Raw genomic sequence first — 26,533 nt, 5'->3', positions numbered from 1 at the left:
TTCTATGAAAATCACTGCAAAAAGTTGTATACAGTAATAATACATTTTTTCATAGGTAGTGCTTTAAAATTGATAGAAATCAATGTTAAACATAGTAGCAACAATGACACCTAATGGCCAGTTGTGCTACCACGACTTAACTGAAGTACTTTAATGCACAGCAGTTGAAATTATTTTCTCAACAATGTCTCTCTGTTTCTCAGATTTTCCCTTATGACAGTGATGTTGTATATTGGGGTGCATTTATGATATGCATTCCTATTCTTAAAGAACAAGGGAGATTAGCTGAAATGTTTGTACGTTTGCTTGCCTTGAAGAGCACTAACAAGTATATAGTACATTGTTTCTCACCATTTCAGTAAAGTTCCCAAGTGAAAACATTCAACTCCCATCAAAAAAAAAATCCCACAAACCAACCTTTTGTGAAGCTTCTTTCTACTGAAACTAATGGTATACTATTTCATAGTAATAAAATAGACTATCTGGAGTTGGAGGGGACACATAAGGATCAGTGAGTCCAGCTCTCTGCTCATCCCAGGACTGCTTCAGCTAAACCATGTGCCTGGGAGCATTGTCCAGGTACTGCTTGACCTCTGTCAGGCTTGGTGCTGTGACCACTTCTCTGGGGGGCCTGATCTAGGGGCCAGCCTTCCTTTTAGTGAAGAACCTTTTCCTAATGTCCCATCTGAACTTCCCCTGATGCAATTCCATCCCATTTCCTCATGTCCTGTCACAAGTCACCAGAGAGAAATCAGCATCTCCTGTTGATTTAGTCCTAAAATACTTATATGTCTCTGGGACTTCTGTCCCCTCACTTGTAATATTTATTCTCCAATAAACAGACAATACTATGTGCCATGAGAAACACTTCCAATTCTTCACTAGGTACAAGTTAATAGACTCCAGATATTTAATTTTTAAATTGTATATTTAGAGGAGGATAAAATTAGGTTTTGGTATTCAAAGATGAAAGTATCATGAAAGAGACTCACTAAAATCATTCAGTAAAAATAAATATGAGATTATGCCCTAAAACAAGTCATATGTTTATTCCTCATCTATTTTGACCTGTTAATATATTCCTTGTATTTTAAAGGCTTTTCTTATAAAGAGAAGGGCCCTATATCTCTTTTTCTTCTGTGAATTTTTTCTGTTTTTATTTAGGATTTTTTGGAAGCAATCTTCCAGATTACCAGAGATCAGAGATTATGATGTTCATTATGAGCAAAGTACCTGTTTTGGGAGCAACTTCACAATCGCTGGATCCCAGTAACCTTGGGTTTGTATATCCTGTATTTTTAAATTTCAGATTACAAATCTAGATTTTAGAATCCTGATCAGTTAAGAAGTGAAAAACATTAAGAAAAGCGAAATGCAAATTCTCACTCCTTTGGGGCTATATGAAATACTATACAGAACCAAGACAACCTCAGTGTCAGCAATATGAAATCAACCTACAGACATTTTATTGATAAAAGTTACCTGATTGCAAGGTCATTTATTTTTCACTAAAACACTCTTTCTCTCTACATTTGTACAATTTTTTCTGAAATTATGTCCTTCATGTTTGTTAATTCCATAACTTTTTATATGTGGGTTTTGAGAATGAGAGGAATTCAATTATAAATTGCATAGTTTACAAACTCTTTTTAAGGTTTTGTTTTTCTTAAAATTCTGTACAAGTTGACATCAGATTAAGAAATAGCTGCAGAAATTCCAGTGAATTTTTGATTTTTCCTATGTATTCAGAAATAGGAAAAAGCTGTAAGTGGGCAGACTTAATAAACCCACAATTTAAAAGTCACTCTACACTGAATACTTTTCCCTATAAGAGGAATAATTTTGTTTAAAAGACTGTATTTCCTCAGTATGGGAAAGTCACTGAAAAGGCTGCAGCTGTTTTTCCAGATGTACACAGACACTTTGCACCACAAAGGTGATCCCCTCATAGATTAAGTAGGAAGTCATCATCATTCTCCAGTTTTTTATAGCTTTTCATACAGTATCCCTGCAGCATGGGATGCTATTCCATGGAAGATACAAGTCTGTGCCAGGCAGTTGTCACTCATTGTGGAGGTATTTGAAGCACCAATCCATATGAAATTCTCTACTTGGATTAGCAGTTGAGGGTGGTGGTTTTTTTTTTTTTTTAATAACTATATAATTTTCCATTTGTGAGATTCTGTGTAAACATGTGTCTGAGCAGTGTGTTAGCATGATGTGCATATGTCACTCTGAGATTGCTGATAAAGTCTGGCATTACTTAGAATTTTGGGTTCATCTACCCAAGACATTTGAATGATACAGACAGCCAAGTTTGTAGCCCATTAAGGTAGAAGCTTCCACTGTTATGTAATGGCCAACTTTTGTGAAGAGGGTTGGTCTTTCTTTACACTATTTAATGGGGAAAATGGCTTGTACCTTTTTTACTTTCCTGAAAGAATCTCTGTGAATGGAGCAATTTATTCCAAGTGCACTTTTATCTCCTATGACCTTGCAAGAATAGTGGCTATGTACCTTCAGCTATTTGGCTCCTTTTAGTACCTGCAGGAGGGAAATGAAAACAGATGAAGAACAGGTCAAGTAGTGTTTCATGTACCTTCCTGTGATATGAAAGCTGAGGAATATTTTAGTTTTTCTTACTGATTTTGCCAATAACTTTTTTCCAGTCTCAAAGTTTTGGTGTCTGGCTTAAAGAAGAAATGTCTGTGTTTCTTAAAAGACTCAATTTCATTTTAATCCAGAAGAAATTTTCGGTGTTGATGCTTGTTAAAATAACAGGCTGTCAAGCTTGTAGTGATCAATCATTTTAGAGATTTCTGAATAAAGCATAAAGATTTATGCCTCCTTCACATATACAATTTAATTTTTTCTTCAACTGATTGTGCTCCATTTTTTCAGCCTTCCTATAAATGTGTCTTTCAAAAACATTTAATTATTGCAGCACAGTTGGAGATACTTTCCTTTATCTATGATCATCCAGCATTCCTTCCAAGACTGCTGTATTCACTTGTCAAAAATGAGAATAATGTCTAGAGTAGAATAATATTTCAAAGATATGCAAGAAAACCTAATTTGCAATTTTTTCTTCCAATTGTAGAGATTTGGGAACAAGGAGGATTCAAATCATGTTATTGAGATCTTTACTTATGGTAAGCCTTTTGTGATCAGTATACTATGTTAAAAACACACAGTGTTTCACTTTATGTATATATTTACATATAAAAGTTCCACAACACTGGACTATGAAAATAAATATATATTGATATTGCATAGACCTATAATTCTATTGTGTAATATTGTGAAAGCATTTTTCCAACTTACATTCCAAACAGCACAAGAAATACACCTCCATCTCTTAGAGCACTTCAGTGAATGTCAGTTGTAATTGGATCTGCAGATCCAAAAGAACATCCTAGAGTGGGTTGAGTTCTGCCAGCAGTACTGGCAACATCAAAGTGAAATCACTTTCATCTCGGAGCCTGGAAAAGTGGTAATTAGTAGAATGGCCAATGTTTTTAAAACCATAGGAATGGATACCTCAGACACAATTGTTCTTTCCTTCCTAATGTTTCCCAAATTTCTTGTAACGTTTGATTGAATTTTTTATCACAAATACATTTTTCAGCTGTAAATCTTCAAAGAGTATTTCTGGAAATAGACCCAGATGGTAAAAATCAAAACGAGGCTAATAAAGGAGGCTCTTGCCTGTAGAATCCTGGCCTGTTTTGTTGCAGCAGCTGAGAAGTGTTTAGTGACTCAAACAGGGGAATGATTTCACAAACTAAAGCAGAAGAATGTCCTCTTGGAAAATGAGTTTTTGTCCCTGCTTTGACATGAAACTCGTGGATGGTGTTAGGCAAAATCTGAAACCTTAGACTCTGGTTTGCAGAAGAGCTGGGCATTCAGAGTTGCAATTTAAGGATAGAAAACTTGTTAGGAAGGACCTCAGGTGGTCATTTTGCACATTGTCTTCATTAAACATAGACTCAGGTATGTCTAAACTGTTCCTGACAATATTCATCTCACTTACTATTAAAATTCCATTAAAATAGGTAAGAATTGTTCTAATGATTTTGTGTGCTACGTAGCCTGTAAGTTTGCTTTAAGGGGAGTCAGAGTGTGGAAGGGATTTAACATTTTGGACACTGAATTTTAGTTTGCATCTCTTTTAGAATAAAAAATAAAATCCCATCTTGGCTCAAAGGTGTGAAAGTCATTGTTCTCATGCTTAATAAATTAGTCATTGATAAATATTGTGAAAGAAATCCAGCATTGTACATCATGTATTCTATACTAAAGAAAAATATTTCATAACAATATTAGTCTATTGTCATGCATACACAGGTAGCCAAGTGAATGCTGTACAGGCAGTTGAAATCTGGCACTTCATTAGAAGTGTGCACTTAGATTTGCAGCCTGGCTGCTTGTGATATCAGTCATTTTCCCTGTTCAGAATGATTGATCAGAAGCCTTCTTGTCCCCTGGTGCTCCTGTCAGCCACGTCCCTCGGAAGCCCTGAGCTAAGCTGGGGCACTGTGCTCACTCAGGTTTAACCCAGAGCACCAGGGAGCACCCAGGCACTCACTCACCCTGCCCCAGGGGCTTGGGGAGAGAACCAGGACAGCACCAGTGAGAGAAGTGGGTTGAGATGAAGACAGTTTACTAAGTAAAAAAGGAAACCAAGAAAAACAAAACCAAGAAACGAGAAAAAGAAGTAATAATAAAATAAAATCCAAACTGCTCACCACAGGCCAAATGATAGCCAGCCAGTCCCTGAGCAGTGGCAGCCCTCACAAATGGCTTCCTGTTCTGCTGCTGAACATGGCACATTTCAATATGGAATATTCCTCTGGAGGTGTGTAAGCCCTGCTCAGCAGTAGCCAAATCATCTCTGTTACCAGCACTGCTTTGGTCACAAATCCAGAACACAGTAGCATCTATGCTGCTGACAAGAAAATGACCTATCCCAGCCAACACCAGTAAAACACAGCTCACATGTAAAAACTGTAAAGGTATGGAATATATATAAATTGTTATGTAAGCCTTGGATAAAAATACTATTGCATTTATTATAATTAAATTTGGATAATTTTACTCCTCTCATCCTCAACAGGTTAAATGTACTTTGTAATATATTTTGAGATTGTAATATTCTGGTAACCTCCATTTTAAGGGATAGTAAATTTTAAATATTTCTGGCTACTGTAGATGTTCAGCTAATTAAAACTTGAATTAGTAGTTAGGTAGAAGTTTATTTTTCTTTATGTACCTGCAGAGTTTGCTTAGTTAAAAGTAACTGAATGAGACAAGTCAGAGGTAGTATTAATTTTTAAAATAACACTTTGGCACCAGATTTCTAAGAAAGTGATATTTGCTTACTTCATGTTTTGCAATAAAATAGTATCCATAATCTTTGAGGTGTACATATAGGCCCTGATTTCTCAGTTTTTATTTCACATGAGCTTACTCTACCATATATGAACAGCTCATAACCTGAAATGGAAAAATCTCTATTGTAAATATTGACTGGAATTCCTATCATCTTCAATTTATGCCCTGCAACTTTTCATAGGCCATATAAAAAAACAAATCATAAATCATACCTTTATTTTTTTATTTGGGGTGTGTTTGTCAAGAAAGGATCCTGAAAAATCCTTTTAGCATGAGTGACTTAATTTGAAAATGTATCCTGACATCCTTCCAAATTCATACTGAGGTCAGGAGTTTACAAAATTAATACAATACTTCAATTTGAATCTACCTTGTGGATGCCAAAGCAATCCCACTGAAAAGTGACAGCTGTGATTAATTCTTACAATGCAGTAATGCCACATGAATTTTATTTCAAACAATGCACAGGTGACTTCAGGATACAAAGCCACAACAATAAGTAATGCCCTTCCTGCCCCCTTTCTGGACCCATTGCTGTCTCCTTCACTCATGGAGGACTCGGAGCTGAGGCAGCTGGTGCTGGAAATCCTGCACAACCTCATCGACCGGCACGACAACAGAGCCAAGCTCAGAGGGATCAGGTACTGCTCTGCATTTATGGCCTGCTTAACTTCCAGTGCATCACTTGAATGACAACTGCTGTTGATTTTTAAATGTTTTTGCTAAAATGAATTATTAATGTACTGTTTTGGTAAATGCACGGTGCTCAGTGTCATTTATTCATGGCAAGAGTTTTACAGGTAAGCCTCAGAGCCCAGTACCTTAAAGAACCATTACAAATATCATAGTTCTATCACAAATTCTACCATGTAGAAGACAGAATTTAATATTTATTTTTATTTTATGTAGATAAAAAAATACATGATTATCATGATTATTCTCTTTATATATATGATTATTCTCTTTCTGGTTCTCCATCTTCATCTGAAATTTGAATATTCTTGTTAAGCATGGATATAATTAAAATGCGAATTGCGTCAAGATCTGTTTGAATAGCTCCTGTATTCCACATTCTCTTAATTTCCAACTTTTTTTTTTTTCTGAAACAATACATCTCTTTCATTTGTAGAATAATACCAGATGTTTCTGATCTAAAGATAAAACGAGACAAGATTTCAAGGCAGGACGTGAGCTTCATGAAAAAGGTAATGGAATGAAACATCACTTTTCTATCTGGAAATAAGTAACTGAACCAGTGCTTTAGCTTTTCTTCTACAGCTGTGGTTTTGCAACAAGGCACAAAGATCAGTTTCAAATTATTGTAATCAAGTTACAGTGGTTTCATTGTTGGGGTTCTCTAGATATTTGAAAGATGATTCCATGCAATAAAATTTTAATTTATGTCTTCAGTTAAAACCTTTATATGCATGAACTTAGAACAGCATATGTCAAAACCATGATTCTGAAAAGATCTCCCTGGTGTTAGATTCCTGCACAGCATTTAATTTTTGCTCAGTAGCATTTTTTCACTAGTTTGGCTTGTATTTTGCTGTATTTTTAGACAATTTTGTATTTAGAAATTTTTTTATAGCTCTAGTACAGAGCTATAAAAATATTTATATCTTTTATATCTTTGATATAAATGATATTTTATATCATTTATATCTTATGTTTTAGGTAAAGATGTCAAGGAAAGATAACTTTGCACAAAAGAGCTGTCTTCTTAAAAGATTATTTTCACAGGAATTTTTACCAGGTGACTTCTCAGTATATTTGTCTCTAAAGAAAACCAGGGTATTTTTAGATGATACTTAAGTGGAGTGAAATGGCTTACAATAGATACCTTGGGTTTTTTGTGGGAAAGATGCATAAAGCTGTTACTGTGCTCTGTCGTTCCTGACTGTGGTTTATCTGCATAGGTATGTTAACAAAAACCAGAAAATACTGAAGTAGGCCAAAATACTGCATGTAATGGTATGCAAACTAGAGTTGTACAGCATTCAAGTAACTTTGCAAGATAAATGTTCTTGCTATAAGTTAGCCCAGTTAATATTCTTCCAGTATATGTTCAACTGGAATAATACAAATATAAAATATATTCCAATATTGACAATTATTAGTAATGTGTCTTTTAAAAAGTGAATTAAATCTTAATTCAATAATTTGATATCTATGATTTAAAGCAATTTGGATTAGATGTATTTTGCTAGATTGAAGTTGTAGCTGTCAAACTAAATATTTGAATTGTTAATATTGATCTGAAAAAAGGGCAGAAGAGGAAAAGAGATTCTTCACAGGTCAAGAAAAGAGCATACAAACTTCTAAAAAATATATTAACCCAGGGAAATGAAGTCAGTCAATGATCATCTGTGTGATACCGTTACTCACCTGCTGTAGGTGTGCACGTTAGCAACCTGCTCTTGCCAGTTGCTCTGCATAATCAAAGGACAGGGATGAGTTATCTCCAGAAGTTCATTAATATCTGGAGACTATAAATTTGGGCTTGTTTGATGTTACATGGGGATGCTGAGGCAATTTTGTATCACATCCAGGTGGAATGGAACCAAACATAGGCACAAATCTCTTTGTCTCAAACCAGTTGCTCAGTTTTGAAGGGAAATATTTAACTTCTGGCATTTTCCAGTCTTCTAGAAAGATACATATTGAAAAAATCCACATGATGATTTCTTTTCTTATTTAAGTGCTATTCTTTATCAGTGGGATAAAAAAAGTCATTACTTTCATTTTCCAAATATACTGGGTCTTTAAACAACTAACCTTTATTTTGTAGTAGCTTCTTTACTTTGCTGATAGCTGTGTTTCCCTCTTTTCTAAACACAACGTGGATTTGAGCAACTCTTTGATTTTAGAAGTAATGAAAAGACCAACAATGTCATTATTTCTTAAGTTAATATGTCTTGTTTGAAAAAGAGAGGTTGAAAATCACTTTTCTGCTTACTTCTAGAGCTGAATTAGTATATCTAGAGTTAGTATTTAGATCTTGAAAATTATTTGTGTCAGGTGAATAGAGACTTGTACCCCCCTGCAGATTAGGAGTGCTGGGGTGGTACTGAGCTCTGTGTTCCATACAGCACCTGCTGCTTATCCTGTGTTTCTTGTGTTTGCATTTTTCTTTTGTGCTGAGGTAATAGTTTATTTACTGAGATTTGCTTAGGCACAGTATCATGAGAAGAAAATCACTTTTGAAATAGAGAGTCTTTCATTAAATGACCTGTATTCTTCACTAGAGCTGCAGCCTCCCTACACATGTCAGTGAATGAGCCCTGCTCACCTTCTGAAACAAGAATTTTTTCTTGGTTTGCTGTTTGAGGGGAGCTGCTTAATGAACAAATTTGATGTCTTCACAAGGATAACACTTGGAGCTCATCAGTTCTTGAAAATGAGTTCTTGAAATGTCTCAAATGTTCTTGAAAAATATTTCAAGATTGCTTTTTGGTTTCTCCTTTTCATTAATGGGCATTTTTTTTTCCTAATATTTCAACAGGAAATTAATTCTAACAGCTGATACTGGGCAGTAGTCATGCAATTCTCTGTATCATCTTCTCTATCTGTACATTTGTGCATAAAATAGAACAGTACAGTGTTTATAAAGAAGCTGTTATTAGAAACTTGAGGTCTACTTGATTAAGTAGACTTGTACTTGTTTATCTATGTGTACATCATGTATTTTATCCTTTTTTTTTGTTTGTTTTTTTTAATTCTCAGTTGATCTAACATGAATGTTGGCCCTGTTTGGAGTACATAGATGGACCCGAAGACCTTCAAATACCCTTTCTAACCTAAATTACTCTATTATTAATACTCATTTTCCCTTTTATGTCTTTCATAGCATGGTCAGCAGTTGTACAGACACATCTACCTAGGCTGCAAAGAAGAAGACAATGTCCAGAAGAACTTTGAACTCCTGTTTACATCCCTAGCTCTTACCACAATAGAACTGGCCAATGAAGAAGTGGTGATTGACCTCATTCGATTAGCGATTGCCTTGCAGGTATGGCTCTGTGTTGGGTTCATTGACTGACAATTCAGTGTGTGATTGGAAAAGTGAAGAACTGGGGGGTTTTGTGTATTGATCTTCAAATTGGAAATCCCATAATTTGGTCTGGACTTGATTGGTCACTAAGGAAGTGCACTTTGTATGTACCACTTACTGATGGGGAAACTTCATCTAATTAGTTTTGTAACAAACTTCCACAGCATGAGCTCTTCAGGAAATACAACAGATGTGAAATTTTTTTGAAACATTTAATAGAATCACTGATACTCATTAACAGATTGACAAGGTGTTCTCTCAACCTATGATCTTGTGTTCTGTATAAAATGTATGGACTGTCTGCACTTCTGTATAATTAATTGATTGGTTGGGAATAGTTGCTAAACCACGCTATTAAATCTTACCTTAGAGTAATATTCTGTCAGTGTTTTAGGCTTTATTCCTTAACATTTCCTTAATAGGTTCAAATATTAACCCATGCTTGCATACAGTCCTCAGGAAAACTGGATAACTTATTATCTGTGTTGAAATCAAAAATAAAGTACTGCTAACATGTGCCCTGGGAATTTGATGAAATCAGGCCCTGTATTTGCAGTATATTCTGTCATTAACCTTATTCCTAAATGTACAGCTGTATTATAAAATATCTGAAATGTAGTTTGCATCCTTAATTTTAAAATATGTAATTGAACCAAATCCTTACTTGGTGGAAATGACATTAGGAGTTTTACTAGAGCAAAAATAATGCAATCTGAATAAACACAGAAGTGCCAATATGCATTAAATAATTCCTTCTATTGTGCTGTATCTGTGATTCACACTGGTGATCTTTATTATCAAACTGCTGTTTGTAATTTTCCTGAGAAAATATTATGATCAACAGGTGGTAAGGACAAGAGACTACCAGTCATTAACCTGTACTTCCTGTCTGAGAAACAAAATTTTGAGTAAATTTATTTTCTTTCATAATGGTTGAATCTTTAAGCTCTATAATTTCAGATCAATATATTCCTACTTCACAAGTGAGCTGAAAGACTAGAATTTTAAGATGAGAGATACCAAATGTTAAGTAATATCAGATAAACATCATATGTCAGATAGTGTTACCAATGATAATTTGACTTCCATGTATTCAGGACAGCCTGCTAACTTTGTAAACATGATGCTACCCCTTCTATTTCAGGACATTGCCATCATCAATGAGGATAATCTGCCAATGTTTAATCGCTGTGGTGTCATGGCATTGGTTGCAGCGTATCTAAACTTCCTGAGTCAGATGATTGCAGTGCCTGCCTTCTGTCAGCATGTCAGCAAGGTAAGACATGATTAAATACTGCAGGTCATTTAGAACAATACACAGTCTGCTGTAAAATCAGTAAATAACTTGTGTCAGGTGCTTCCTTGTTGTGTTGATCTCCCCTCTTTGTGTCCACTGACATTGTTCTTGATCTTCAGTCTCTCGTGGCATTACTTGCTGACTCTTAAGATAATAAACAAAATAATCTTCTCTCAAGATTCAGCATTTTATTTTGCTTATGGTGCCATATATAAAGGGCCAAATTCTATCTGGTATAATACTTGATGGCCCCACTGTCTTTGCTAAAATAGTATTGACATGCACAAGATCATGAGAATCATATTTTTAGTCTAAAGGGTGAGAGTCTCTTTCTCTGGTTAAAAGAAATTCCAAATGTCTCATTTGTGTTGTGGTTGATATTAGTGAAGGTTAGGTGTTGAAGAAAACAGCTATGGAACTATTCCATTTGTACTATTTGACATGGGGTTTTTTTTCAGGTCATTGAAACCAGAAGTGTGGAAGCAGCTTATTTTCTACCAGAAACAATTTTCAAAGACAAATCCAAGTAAGTTGATACAAAATGGGAATTAGTGGACAGTGAAGCCCCTATTTTGCTATTAAAAATCATACATCATTGAGAAATATTCCATATGTGAAAAAAATCAGAGGTTTTATCATGTTCTGGACAGGCAGAAGAATCCCAAGGATTAAAAGCATGTACACTTATAGGGAAAAAAAAAAGTGGGCTTCAGACTTTTTTATAGTAGTCAGCGGCATTTGTACACAGTATGCTAACACAGCAAAATAAAAAATAACAGCAAAATAAATTTTTACTGAATCACAGAATGGGTGAAGCTGGAAGGGATCTCAAGGTCATCTGGTCCAAGCCCCATGCTTAACAGGGTCACCTGGAGCAGACTGTGCAGGACCACATCCAGATGCTTTGGAATATCTCCAGGGATGGAGACTCCACAGCCTCTCTGGGTAACCTGTGCCAGTGCTTGGTCACCCTCACCTTCACACAAAAAAGTGTTTCCTGATGTTTAGACAGAACCTCCTGTGTGTCAGTTTGTGGCCATTGCCTCTGGTTCTGTCACAGAGCAGCACTGAGAGGTGCCTAGTTCTGAGGCCTTTCCACCCTCCCTCCCTTAGGGGAGCTGTACACTTTATGAGATCCACCTTATTCTCTCCATGCTGAACTGGCCCAGCTCTCTCTGTCTTCACTGGAGAGATGCTCCAGCCCCATAATCCACCTCTGTGACCCTGTGGAGCCCTGTGATGGTCTCCCTACATGTCCTGGCTAGCCCAGCTCCTGACTCAGCACTCCTGGTGTGGCCTTACCACAGTTCAAGAAAGGGCAAGGATCTCCTCCCTCCACCTCCTGATGCAGCCCAGGATACCCTCAGTCTTTTTTGCCACAAGAGCACAATACTGACAAATGACAATTATTAGAGTTAATTAATTACTATTAATATTAGTGTTGCTGTGCAGGTTTGGCATTTTTTTAAAATTTAACAGAGATCATATTCTCTCAAGATGTAGCAGAACAGGTGAAGAACATATTTCAGATAAACAAGAAGTGTTAAAGTAATCTAAAATACTGCAGAGGTTTTCAGTGGACTAATTTTAGGTGTGTATTCATTCCTAAAAAACTGAACAAGCTTTATTTCCATCAAATCATTACCATTGACCCTTCTTGGTTGCTCACAGACGTTAGAAAAATATTGTACTTAACCAGCAAATATCTATTGGTAGACAATAACTTCAAACATATGTTTTGACAGTCTTCCAAAATCCTTAGAGAAGGATGAAACAGATCTGTTTTTCCTGACCAACAAGATTGCAGAATCATTAGGAGGCAGTGGATACAATGTGGAAAGACTGTCAGTTCCATATGTGCCCCAGGTAACAGGTAAGTGGTAATTAATAGCAACACCACTTAGTAGCAATTATTAAGAATGTTTTCCTAATGTGTTGTGTGCCAGTGAAATGTAATGTGACTGTTTGCCAACAAAACCTAATCAGATCATTTTGTCTTCTCAAGGTGGTTTTTTTTTTTTCTCATGAGCTACTGTATTATTGCTAAGAAGTTTCAAAGATTTTTTTTTTTTCCTTAAGGAATGGAAGTGAGGCAGAAGGTCCTAGAACACATTTTGACTCTTTTTAATGAAGTCTCTGCTTCAAAAGAATACCTGTACTGACTTATCTAGAAAATGAGAAAAGAATATACAAGTCAGCTTTTCATGTTAACATTGGATGAAAGATACTCCATCCTTTTGCTATATGGTCTTGTGCTGATTTATTTGTCTTAGTTAAACTGTCAATGAGCAGATGTTAATTTAAGCAAGAATGAGATATTTTCCTATATCAGGTACCTATGCAAGCTTAGTGTAACAGTGGAAATAAAGTTGCCTGAGGAAGGTTTGTGGGAGTTGGTGCTGCACAGGCTGAGTGAATAATGTGACAAGGACTAGCTAGTATGGGACATTTGTGTGGTTTTGGCTTTTAATATGTTTTTAACAGCCAATTGAGCAAATTATTGAAAACTATGTGATTGAAGAATTTGTTCTTAAACACATGTGTTTGGTGACTGTATATAAATGGGTTGCTATTGTAATAGACTCGGGGATATCCCAGCCCAAAGCATGGCCTTTTTAAAGTACCTGGCAATAAAATGTGATTTCTGTATTCTGTAGCTCACACATAGAAAGAACCACAGTACATACAGATAGTGAGTGCCAGATGTGTTCTCTTGAGTCTGATTCAGAGACACTGCTGCCTGCTCTTGAATCTCTCTTTTGGATAGTTACTGTGGGAGGAATTGGGCTCTCCAGACAGCAGATGTGGTTTTGTCCCAAAAATGCAAGCAGGCACATTAGTGATATGTTCCAGCACAGCCACAGTGTCTGTTTTCTGTTGCTGGCTGTCTACTGAGAAAAAAAATGTTCCTATGCTTATTTCTTCTGGCACCTAAAACCAGTTAACATTATATTTTAGTATGGGCAGAAGAGGTGGGCAGCAAGTGAGGAAATGTTACAGGCTTGGAGTGAATGAGAATGGAGTGAGGAAGATAGCCTGGTTTGAAATTTATGTTAAGCCTCTTCTAGAAGCTCAGATATATTTGTACCCAAATGACCTTAGTAAGATTTTCTTGTACACTTTGCTAAAAATGCGTTCCCACACAGGAAGAGACGCAAGTTCTGACATCAACATTAATTGAGTTTAGCTGCAAGTGTGATTAACTGCCTCTGCAGGTGATGAGAAATTGCCATATTTAATCCTTAGTAAATGTGAATCAGATGGGTTCAGGGATTTTGTCATTTTTTTATAAAGAGCAGCAACCAAAACTTGTTTCTTGACTGTTGCCGTAGCCAGTTAAGTTCATCAATCTCTGATCCTGTGGAATATTGAGCTTCCCAAGCTTTTCATTTAACTGAATCAGGACCAAGTGAATATTTTGTAATTCCTAAGCTTTTCTTTTTTTACAGCAATGAAATGTTACATTTCTGCTATTAAGATTAGCTAGAATGTAGTGTTTCAAAAGAGATCATTAATCTTAATAAAGAAACAATCCCTTTTTTTGTATATTCCTGTGAAACCTAGGGTTGAACCAAAATGCCAGGCAATATTTCATCCTAATTATTTCTATTTCCAAATATCAGTGTTATGATGCCTAACAATGACTTATAGAACATAATTTTCTCATCTTGTCTTTGTTTCATGTCTTGATACTTCTTAACAACTAGAAACACTTTCGTATTTGCAAATTTTTATACCTGTTTCTCTTTCTTACTTGAGGGAGAAAACTAATTTAAAAGTCTTCAGTCATTTTTTGTCTACATATACTTACATATATATATATATATATATATATATTTAATTTGACTCTATTTCCATCAGGCAAAAAACCTCATAAATGCAAACACAAGTCAAAAGGTAAAAATGAGCTGTAGGTCAGCCTGCTCTCCTGCCCTGTGGTGTGTCCCTATAGGATGTGCAGTCAAAAAATGCTTTAGAAGGCCTAAAGAGCTTTAGGCCAGAAATTGTGTTGTACTTAGTGGATTTAGTGTTTCCTTATGCTTTTTTTTGTGTCTCCCTTTGACCTGCCTGTAGCAATGTTAGCTGCTGTGGGGTTTGCTGTTGTGTTTGCTCATGATTTTGTACTCTACCAAAAAGTAGTTTCCTGTTTTGTTTTCCTGAGCAGGTACTAGAATCATAGGTATCATTTTTGTGATGGTACTAATTACCTCTTTGAGTGACATTACAAAACCTGTAGAAAGTTGGAAGAAGCTCTCAGTTGTTCAAAGAATGATGATTCATCTTAATCACTGGCCATTCAAGATAATGACTGCACAAAGAACAGAGTCCCTCACCCAGGAAAAGAGGCACCTTAAAGGTCATCTTGTTCCAAGCCCTTGCCATGGGCAGGGGACACCTTCACTATCCCAGATTGTTCAAAGCTTCATCAAACCTGGCCTTGGACACTGCCAGGGATGGGGCAGCCACAGCTTCTCTGGGCAGCCTGTGCCAGTGCCTCAGCACCCTCATGGGAAAGAATTTCTTCCTAATATTTAATCTAAATCTACCCTCTTTCAGTTTAAAGCCATTGTCCCTTGTCAGAAGTGATGGAGCCCACCTTGGTCAGTGAGGTGACACACAGAGCTGCTCCCATTGCCCAGGCAATGGGGCCATGGCTTCTGGGACAGCCTTGGCAGGGGCTGGGCCAGTGGGGCTCCATCACTGTCCTTGAGCCCCTGGGCTCCTTCATGTGTGTGGATGAACACTGTATTTTATAACAGAAAAAAATGGTAATTGTCACAATTTTTTACCCACTTAATATGTTGAAATTAGAGATAAATAGGCATATTTCATATGCAAGTTTAGTGAGGCATCCATTACAAAAATGAATTCTGTCCAAAATAGTTCCTGAAATGTATCTCCTGGTGTTTGTGTGTCAGTTCTAGAGAGAGCAGCAAGATGGCAGCAGAGATGTGGTTTTGTTGGGTGTTTTCTCTTGCAGGCTGAGGTGCCTTCCTCAGATTTGGAGTGTATTGGGTCATGTACCAGTGAGCCATCAGGAATTAAAAATTCAGTAAATCCTTCAGAATGCCATTTCAAATGCTTAGGGTGTCTGAGAACCTGGCAAATATTGGTAGAATTCAGGTGTTTTTCACTAATCTTGTTCTTTCACTGCCTCTTGATCTTAAAATGACATTTCATTTATGTGACTTCTGAAAGTTATTTCTTGGTTTTTAAAAGCTAAGCATGTTCAGCTCTGCTGGAATGAATTCTGTTTGTTCATGCTCAATATTTGCACTGCAAAAGCACTTTGCTTGGCTAGAAGTGGTTTAAACAAAGGTTGCAGAAGAACCAGCATAAATTGCCTTGTCATGGGGGTGTTTTGCAGTTCTTCTCTTTTTTTTTAGTATCAAGTGCCTGTAGCTGCTTCTAACTGTGCAGTGCAAGTCACCAGATAATAATATCAAGGTCCAAATGGCTTGATCTTTGCTAAGATCTAAAATGTGACATTGCAATTCATGATTTTGGAAATGACACACACAGAAGTCAGGCCACTCAAGTGTCTGTTTGTCAGAGGATCTTTGTGACAAGTCTTAAAATGTATTTTTACTGTTCATGAGAATCTTTTGTTAATATTTTAAATGTCAAAAATGAGAAAACACTAGTGGTGCAATGTCCTAGGACTGCAGTCACAGAAGGAGATTCCATCATGATGGATCATTTGATCATAATCTCCTTATGCATTAATTAAATTGTTTTGCTTCTTTTAGTATCAGCACAGTTGGTCTTATTCTGACAACTTTTTAGGCCAGCTGGACCTGCTATAATATTTGTAGGAAGTGAGAAATGGAGAGAATTTTTTTTCACCCAGTAGATTTTTAGACTTGCTGAATATGGTACTTGTAGCAACAAGAATAAGGAAGGATTGTTGTTCATTTCGATTCAGAAATCTTTGTTTCTTCTGTCAATGAATCGTATTCCATAAGCCCTTTTCTGTTTCAGAATACCTTAAAATTAAGACATTAATATTTCAATTTCACAATTAAAAAAAAAGGCAGGCTTTTGTAAAGGATTTTAGAGCTGTGTATCATCATGTGCTCTATTATTATTATGCATTTGAATAAGACATCAGTTTTTAAAATTCTGGACTTTCAAGGGAAAGTTGAAAAGATCTGTAATAAGAGGAGGGAGGGACTATGAAAAGGTTATTTTTCTTCATATTTAGTAATTTAGAGCAGTAACTCTAAATGTATCATTTTTCACAGTTCAAATGATAAAATAGATGATTTGGGTTAAACAGGCATATGGAAATAAATCTGCATCTAATGGGTAGAAATTTGACCGAACCTGTTTCAAGAGTGTTATGCAAAAAGTGAAATAATTTCTCCTTATGCTAGATGAGGACAGACTCTCCAGGAGGAAGAGTATTGTGGACACAGTGTCTCTTCAGGTGGATATTCTGTCTGGCTGCGGCGTAGAGGATAAGGTATGAAAATCACAGATTATTTTACAGCAGCATCCTGACTGGAGGGAGGGGGGAATGTAATTGAAGTATTCCCAGGAAGTCAAGTACCTGATTATTCTAGCAATGTTAAACATTTTGGGGGATTTGTTTTTTTAAGTTGTGAATTTGCAGAAATGTGTTGTCAAAGACACTCTTATTGAATAAATAAATAGAAAATATAAATAAATAAAAATTAAACATAAAAGTAAAGATCTTATTGTTTAAAAGGTTCGAGTATTTGTCACTACAGTTTTTACAGATTATGGCGTAGCAACACATTTATTTACATGCTGAACAACTGGCATTTTATGAGTAGATATTCTAAAATGTTTTCTTTGCCTTTTGAGGGATACAATAAATTTCAGCATCTGTATCCCTGTATCATTTGAAGTATTTGAGAGACTTGTTCAGCAGCCTGGGGCTGTGAGATACAAGCCTAGAGAAACAGAAGCCTGGTGGAGACCTGCAGTCTCTGAGTGAGGACTGGGCAGGCTGTGTGCACCTGTGTCACTGTTCCTCTCCAGAGGAGTTTGACATGCAGCACAGGAAGTATAAAGTAGCAACAAAAAGTTCATATGTAGGGTACAGGAGCTGATATTAATTATCCCTTAGGAAGACCATATTATAATTAAAATTATCCCCCATCGTTTGACACTTCATTTGAAATATTTCTTAAAATAAATTTCTACTTCTACTGGATATTTTTCAAGGTTCTGCCGATTTTTATTAAGTAGATTTCTACTGCAGTGGAGATGAGCTGTTGAAATGGAGGTGTGTGTACCTCAGATGAGGTACAGATGGTTCCTACTTTTGACATCTTCAAGCACAACTTGCCTGGAGACACAAAGCAAAATGTGTGGACTGAATCAACCTGAGTGTTAGTTAAAAATTCAGTATTAAGCTATAGCAAAGGAGCAAGCTTTACTTTAGACAGAAGTGATATGTTAACATTATTATTGTTATTATTACTGTTATTACTATTATTATTCCTTTCTGCTTTGTGCTCAGTATACCTCAGATGATCTTTTGTGTTCACTTCTTGCTTTTGTGCTTTAGCAAGGATACAGATAAAAGTAGAAAGAATAAAAAGGTATTTGAAAAATGAGACAATCAGATCTCTAACTTTTTGAAGCTAGTAAATGCTCCTCACAGGACTGAGGCTGTTTGACATAAGTATTCTTTTTTAAAATCACTCATTAAATGTGTTTATGTGTGATTGAACAACTCCCTTGTAAGTAGAGTTAAATGAAAGAAGTTTCCATTTCAGATTTCAAGTTGTGCTGATGTTATGTCAAGCACTGATACATAGACTATTTTGAAGTGGATGTAGTGGTTGTAGATAAAATCTTTTTATGGATTCTCAGCTTAATGTGATCTTAATGTAGTCCAGTGTCTTAGATAGTGAATTCCTTTTTATCTCTTAAAAATGTGAATTTTATTCATCAGGAACAGAGGAAGCAAAGTATTCCTCCTTTACTTGCTTTATGAGCTTTGTTTACAAGGCAGTGGATAAAACAGAATTTTCCAGTTAGCTGACTGCACCTTCATATCTGTATATGAAATTTGGTTTTCTTGCTGTGTAGATTAGTCAGTATAGCAATCCATAACCATCAGCAGAACTCAATTGAAAAAAAAACCCAAGTATAAATCTTTATGATTGAGAGGATTAGCTACTTCATTAATGGAAGTTTTAGGACATAATGATGTATGATATCATTTCTGCACTGAGATAGAAGACTGTTTATGCATAAAATAGCTGTTATTTTATAAAATGCAAATGCAATTCTTCTGTCAGGAGACTCAAAGTTTTTTTGTGGTGCCAAGTCTGTTAGTGAATCTTGTTCAGGAAGGTGAGTTATTCCATAGTTATCTCCATTCATAAGGTGAAAGCACTTGTAAATGCAGGTTGTGCTTCTGGGGTATTAATTAACCAAGTATAATTCTGGGTAATATCAGCAACTAATGTGGAGGTTAACTAGCACTATGAAAGGCAGCCATAAACAGCTAACATTTACCAAATGTGAGTTGTATAAAAGATGATTTCAGAACCTGGATACTCTGGATCTGTAGCCATATCCACAAATATTTGTCAAAAAATTATTTATTAATTTTTATTTCTTTAGTGGTAGAGAATACATGCTTATTAATTAAAACCTGTTAGAAAAATATAATTTACAGCTGCAGCTCATGAAATAACTCATGTAAAAAGGAAACAGCTACTTCCTTTTCCCTTAACAGCAGTTCAAGCCAATAAATTAAAAAATTGAAAGAACCATAATCTTCCTAATGAAATAAAGGAACTTTTTGCTGCCTTACCCCTTATCTTAAATCATAATTGACCATTCTAAAGAGTTAGTGTTTATCAGGAAGAATAAAATTGCTGCCTGTTCACATGTTGGAAGGATTGAAGTGGGGAAATTCAAGCCAAGAAACCATGTTATGTTCAGGTGAAGACTGTTCTGCCATCTAAACATTCTCCCCTAATGCCAAGAGGGTGGCTTCACTATAACTGTATTTACTGGTATAGAGACTAGGTCTATAGCAAATTGAAACACTTCAGTAGTTTTGCATCCTCAAGCAATTCCTGGTGAAGTGCATCTGCAGCAGCAAATGGATATTCCTATCAGCAGATGAACAGATTTTCTCAGTGCATCAGCCATAGCTCATTATGAAGAGCCCTTTAACTCCGGAGTTTATGGTGTAAGCACCAAATGATTTGGATCCATCGTGGTACCAAGTTAACCTAAAGCAGGAACCATTCTCTGCTCTGCACTCCACTGTCAGCTCCCATTTTAGCATCATATTCTGGTAGCTGAGTTGGGCCAATTGAATCTGCTTTCCTAGAGGAACCCCTTTGGGGGTTCTCTCCCAAATTTGCCCTGAACCAAGACAACACTCAGCGAGCCTCAGGAAGCAGCTGATGTTATTGGCAACAGCTGCCTAAGAACCAGTACTGAGATTTTACAGTACTGAAACACTACAGCTTATTCCTGACCTAAAGGACTCCTCTGCCTAAATCCAAATCCATTTATAAAGGATGTTGCCATAGAGCATCTTGAGTACAATTTGGAAAGTTTTCCGTGATCTCAATTGATAAAAATCTCCTCACTAACTGCAGTGGCCTAAAAATGTGAATTAGTGTTCTGTTGCCTGTCACAGAAAGTCCAAATGAAGTTATTGGAGACTTGTAAGGCAGAAAAGTTCTGGCTGTTTTGGCCTTCTGTGTTTATCATATTCTTCATTTTTTAGAAGCTTGTATGTTATATGTGATGATTAAGGAGTTTTGTTTCTGTGTGTTTAGGTTGATAATACTGAAGAAATCACCTTTGAAGCTTTGAAGAAAGCCATTGGTAAGACTTTTTTACAGTTGTGTTTGTGCAGCATAGTTCACTATTACTATGGAATTGCTGAAGAAAAGGGAGAGGCCAGAATAACATAAAATATTACTTTTTTTTTCTTTGCAGCTAATAAATTTATTAAGAACCCCAGTTACTTATTTCTAAATCTCTGAAATGATACCTTGATAATGTTAGTGAATTCATTTTCTGAAATTAATGGGGCTGAATGAAAAGCATCTGGAAATGTCTGTCATCTATTACATTTGCAGTACAGACAAAGCTATAAATGTAAGATATTCAATTTACATTGAGTGATTACTTATGAGGTAACTTATAAGTATTTTTTCTGTATTAATATTTTTGGGTCTTCAATGCATTCAAAACCTAGGTTGTAAATAACACATTGTGGATTTTAAAGTACTAAGATTTTTTAAAAGATTATTTTTCTGACAAGTGACATGGCTGTGCGAACACAGAATTATCCAAATTCCTTATTTCATATTACTGTAAGTAATTGCTAATTAATGCTTTTCAGTCTACCAAAATCCTGTTTAAAATCTGGATTAAACATTGATGTTAAGAATAGGAGATATTTTCTGAACAGTAAGAAAAGTCTGGCCACCTGTCAGCATGATACTGGGAGATTCTTGTTTCCTCTTGAATCCGAACCTGTGTGCAGTAAGTGAGAAGTGCAGGCAATAAAGCAAAATAGAGCCTGGATGTTACTTTTAATTAAAGACTTAGTAAGAAAGGGGAAAAATTGGGTCCTCAAACCATCTCCCTGAAACTTTATCTGTGTTTTGCTTTAGGAGCAATGCCAGATGACTGATCACTTAAGAATGGTTGCACTTCATGCACATTCCTTATTCCTTCTGCAGTGCACATTTGATATTTCTTGTACTTCATAGGTAAAGACTGCATTTGTCTTTATTTTTTTTTCATTATTCTTTTAAGATAACAATGGACTTGAAGAACAGGAAAAGGAAAAGAGGCGTCTTGTGATTGAGAAGTTCCAAAAAGCACCATTTGAAGAAATTGCAGCTCAATGTGAAACCAAAGTGAGTTTCTGCAAAATGTTAGCACTGAGGATATCAGTGTAGGCATTAGTGGGCATGTGCTGACTGAAGGTGATTTGAGTTGTTGTGTCACTGCTGCTGTTACTTGCTTAGAAGTTCAGTTCTTTGGTTTGTCTCCACTGCTATCAATGGTGGGAGATTCCAGTAATTTTAAGTGTGTTTTTGTTTGTTCCCAGACCATTTGGAAGGTAATGGGTAACTTGTACATTCTCCACCTTAATTCCTCTTCCTTGCTCTGTTTGAAATCCAGGTTCACAGTCCATTCCTATTTCATTCTGGGATAACTGGAACAGCATTTAACCCACTATGTATTTTAAATAACTAAATGTATTTCAGGTTTGTTAAACTCCTGTCTGCAACAGCAGAATTTGCTCCATAATTCTTGGCACTCCAGGACAGGCTCACCCAATCTCAAATACATCTTTAAGGCTCAGAATCCTTGCAGCAGTGAGAAAGGAAATTAAGAAATGTGACCTAGATTTACATGTGGCAGTGTGGAACACACTCACCTGAGTGTGGCCTGGCACACTCATTGTAGCCCAGTTCATTATCTAGGAGTAATTAATGCATTTTTAACTTTTTTTTTTCCCCTAGGCAAACTTGCTTCATGATAGACTGGCACAGATACTGGAACTCACCATCCGGTAAGGCTTTATGCAAGAAGAACATCATACCTGAAAAATTATCATTGTTAAAGAATTGTGGCTGTTTTCAGATGGTTATGTCATAGTGTTCTCAAACACATGTAATAGGAAGAAAATAATTGCTGTAACTGAATGCTGTGGTTTAGCCCTGATAGGCCCCATGTAGCCACTGGCTTCACTTCCCTCAGCAGGATGAGAAAGAGAATTGGAAGGGTAAAAGAAGAAAAACCATGGTTGAGATAAGAACAATTTAATAGGAAAAGCAAAAGTCACACATGCTAGCAAAGCAAAATAAGAAATTCATTCACTTCCCATGGGCAGGCGGGTGTTCAGCCATTTCCAGCTAATCTCTTTGGGAAGGCAAATGCCATCACTCTGAATGTCCCTTTTTTCCTACTTCTTTCCTTGAAGCTGTTACTGCTGAGCATGGCACCATATGACATGGGGTATCCCATGGATCAGTTGGGGTCAGCTGTCCCATTTGTGTCCCCCCCCCAACTTCCTGCACACCTGCAGCCCATGCCCTGGCCCAGCAGTGTGAGGAGCAGAAAAGACCTTGACTCTGTGTAAGCTCTGCTCAGCAGTAACACAAACATCTCTGTGTTATCAACACTGTTGCCAGCACAAATCCAAAACACAGCCCTATATCAGCTACTGTAAAAAAATAATTATCCAAGTCAAAACAAGCACACTGAAAAAGAGTACTTTTTGATTTTCTTACTTCTTTGAATCTTCTTGATAGTGGATAATATCCAGAAACCATGTCATTGTGTCTTACAGTATCTCTGTGTCCATCAGTAGTATGGCAGGATGCTGTTGTTTTCTCAATGCTGCATCTGGTTGAGAAAATAATTAGATATTGACCACCCCAAGCAGTACATGGTGTTATTATAGAGAGTTGTGCACATCATTATGCAGAATAAATAGCATTTATTAGCAGTAAGATGCATTTTGATAGTTCTGTAACATCAGTGAAATTGATGATGCAGACAAGAATATAAAAATCCTCAGGGCATGATAATTTAATTAGAATTTGAGGACTAGGATAAAATGCTGTTGGTATTTTATTATTTTATTATATACTGTTGGTATATATATGGAGGGTAGTTTAATCTTGTTTCTCTCCTGTAAGTGTGTAAATTTATATAAAAGCAATCCATGTAAGTGTAAATTCTGTATATTGGTTGTGCTTCTCACACAGTCCTCCACCCAGCCCCTCAGGAACGATGACCATGACTGCTGGACATCCTCATTACCATTCTGTTCCAGTCTATGAGATGAAGTTTCCAGATCTTTGTGTGTATTAAGTGTCTTCTGAAGTCTGCTGGACATTATTTAGAGTAGAGTACAATAGAAAGAACAAGATGAGTTTTCAAATTTTATTGTTTATTGTATCTAACTTTAATATAATGATGGACATGAGCCAAATACAGATTATTTTAGCCAAATTCATGAAACTGTCTTGAATTGTTTTATTCTGTAATATATTTTGAGTTAGGTTTTTCACAGACCATGTTTCTTCATTTTCGTATTTGAGTACATGTAAAAGATTTAAAACTTGTCTTGCCATATAGGTAAATATTTCAGTTACTCTAGGAATTTGTATTGCTTCAAATTCCTTTAATTTGAGATATTGTAACTGAAAAACCTATTAAAGCCTTTGTTTGGTTTGGTTTTTTGGTTTTTTTTGGTTGGTTTTTTTTTGGTTGGTTGTTTTGTTGTTTGTTTGTTTGTTTTTTTACTCCTCTCCTCCTCAATTCTCTGTCAAACTAGAATGCTTTTGGCTTGCTTCATCTCATTCAGTGTAACCAGGGGAGCCCAGCCTGAGCTCCCTCTTGTTCCTGCTGTCACAGCTGCTCAACTTGTTTGGTTTGGAATGGTTGGAAAAACCAATACCTTACATGTGTTCAAATACAGTGAATGAGTTAATGAGCACTTATTAAGTATATTTTGATGCATCACATAACATGCTTTTTAGATAGCTACATCCAGTATATGTACTGTGTTTCTTGCTAAAAGTTAAATCTTAAGCTTTGCATAAGAGAGGAGAAATCTCCTCTTGAAGCACGGAATTGTGCAATATATTTCATGTCTTAAGATGTATGGTTTACAGACTGTACTTTTGAAAACACTGTAGTATTTTACTGTCTGCTTTAGTATAAATACAGGAGAGATATATTTAGTATAGCAGAAAATAAACTGAGGGCATTTTAAATCATAAATACTAAAACTATATTCTGTGAGACATTTCTCTGTAGTTTATAACAGCTTTTTAGTGATATTTTAGAAATTGAAAGTAAACTCAATGAAACCATTAAAAGATCAAGAATTTATTACATATATTTTCAAGCAAAAGCATTTTTAGAGACGCATCTCTGTGTTTGTTTTTGTTTCATTTCTCAAACCTTTAAGGTAAATTTCATAGGTTTATGTATCTGAGCATATACTATTCAAATGTAAATAAAGTAAAACTGATAAAGTAAATCATGGACATTTGATGATAATCATCAAGGCTGTCTTAATGACTCACTAAATCCTGCCAGCAAAAAAAGATAAACAGCATTCATTGATGCCATGAACATTAAATCTGAAGTCCCTTAATTTATCTGAATCTGACTGGGCAGTGTAAACATGAATGAATGCTCTCAAATATCTATAATAAATGTAGACATTTAATTGAGTGTTTTGGATGAACAGTGAACATGAAGAAAGTAACTGAACCTCAGTTAGGCCTGCTTTGAGCAGGGACTTGGTTTAGATGACTTTCAGAAGTCCCAACCTAAATTAATCTTTGATTGCATAACTCATGTTCTGAAGGATTATTGGCCCTGCTAATTTGCTGACTGGAGCATTTGCAAACCCATTGTAAAAAGGATTTTAAATTTTTTTAACAGTAGTCCAGTATTGTAGTGGACGATGTTTAAAGGCCTGATGTGGCATGACATAGAGAAATATCAGCTACTTAAACCTATGAGATGACATGCTGAGTTTCAGAAAGCATTCACAAAGCTCAAAAGGTAATTGAGACCTTCTTTTCAGTTTAACAGTGCAATCACAGCTGTTAGTGGATGACGAAACAACCCCTTATCTACAGCATTCCGTTGTGATTTTTACTGCTGCAGCGTGTCAGCCTGATCAGACCACAGTCTACACATAAATAGGACTCTAGCTTTTAGTTTTCACTTTTTTTTCCTTTTTTTTAAGGTAAGACTAAGAGTTTTTGGCCTGTATAAAGACTGTAATTTTTTAAAAAGTAAATCCAACATAGGGATACAATGTAAAAAACCTACCCACTCTGTCATTTTTTTAAGAATAACACTTGGCACTTTTGTACAAAAAGAAGGAGTCTTAAGTAATACAGAATGTACTTCTGTTTGCACTTGTGCAGTATGGAGACTGTGCTGTAAATACAGGATTGTTTCTGTGATTGAATTCTGTTGCATGAATGCTGCATGTGAAAAAACTAGATTCAGCATTTCATTTTCTGTTCTGTTAATGAAGTATTTTTCCTTTATGGTAATGGTAGGTTTCTGTGTTTCCAGTGTTCAGTTTGGGAAATGCAGGTGTTGTTCAGGTGTAGTGCAGGGAGTGAAGAGTTTGTAACACTCTGTGTGCTCACATGGTATTTCATTTCTTCCTTTATGGAAATTCAGGGAGTCTGTAAGTTGAGAATTGGTTCACTGAGGAGTCTGTAAGTTGAGAATTGGTTCACTCTGGCCTTTTTAGACACATGGGAGATGGGAGTGACTGTAAAATGTATTGGTTTGGTAGTTACTGTTATATGAGCCAATGAATGAAGCCAAAAGAATTAAGAATGCTGTTTGTTGTACAGTACAAAGCTGCTTTGTTTCACTTCTCTTTAAGTTCTTCAGACAAGCTGCAGAACTTAAAAGCTCCTTATGCAAACTGGCCCTGTGTTATCTGCAACACACTGAGCACTCTGTCTTAATGGATATAATTGGTACCCAGTTTAAATGTATTCCAGCTGTTGCTTGGGGTTCTCTTTCCTATTTTGTCATCTTGAAAAAAATATAGCTTTTGGTAGTGAGTCACTTTAAGATAAATTCATGGTCATACTAAAAGGTAGAAATAGCCTGTTGTCCAAAACCAGAGTAGGGCTAATTTGTCTGTTGTTCCAATGGTAATATATTCTGTACTGTATGTAATGAACCAGTTTCAATAAATGTAAGAACACACTGTGCAATCTATATTTAAGCAATAAAATAAACCAAAATTTAAAAATTAA

The 26,533-nt window shown here is 36.0% G+C and overlaps 1 protein-coding gene across 7 annotated transcripts in view; it reads left to right on the top strand.

Moving 5' to 3' along the window:
- The window catches only part of EFR3A (EFR3 homolog A), a 75,070-nt gene extending 48,537 nt beyond the window's left edge, over positions 1-26,533 (top strand). For 5 of the 7 annotated variants that reach the window (XM_054272977.1, XM_054272896.1, XM_054273142.1 and 2 more), the window contains 13 exons: positions 1,165-1,279; positions 3,101-3,152; positions 5,863-6,035; positions 6,524-6,599; positions 9,245-9,406; positions 10,593-10,724; positions 11,204-11,271; positions 12,491-12,618; positions 17,123-17,211; positions 20,531-20,579; positions 21,522-21,625; positions 22,238-22,287; positions 25,327-26,533. In XM_054272977.1, coding sequence (XP_054128952.1) covers positions 1,165-1,279; positions 3,101-3,152; positions 5,863-6,035; positions 6,524-6,599; positions 9,245-9,406; positions 10,593-10,724; positions 11,204-11,271; positions 12,491-12,618; positions 17,123-17,211; positions 20,531-20,579; positions 21,522-21,625; positions 22,238-22,287; positions 25,327-25,444 — 1,316 coding nt within the window. In that variant the 3' untranslated portion in view covers positions 25,445-26,533. Of the gene's footprint in view, positions 1-1,164; positions 1,280-3,100; positions 3,153-5,862; positions 6,036-6,523; positions 6,600-9,244; positions 9,407-10,592; positions 10,725-11,203; positions 11,272-12,490; positions 12,619-17,122; positions 17,212-20,530; positions 20,580-21,521; positions 21,626-22,237; positions 22,288-23,488 lie in introns of all 7 variants that reach the window. The other 2 variants (XM_054272819.1, XM_054272739.1) reach the window with 2 other exon arrangements.

The sequence above is a fragment of the Melozone crissalis genome, unplaced genomic scaffold (genome assembly GCF_028551555.1).
Source record: "Melozone crissalis strain CALT ecotype California unplaced genomic scaffold, PUWL_Pcris_2 ptg000002l_1, whole genome shotgun sequence".
NCBI lineage: Eukaryota > Metazoa > Chordata > Aves > Passeriformes > Passerellidae > Melozone > Melozone crissalis.
This window is presented reverse-complemented; position numbering and strand designations above follow the sequence as displayed.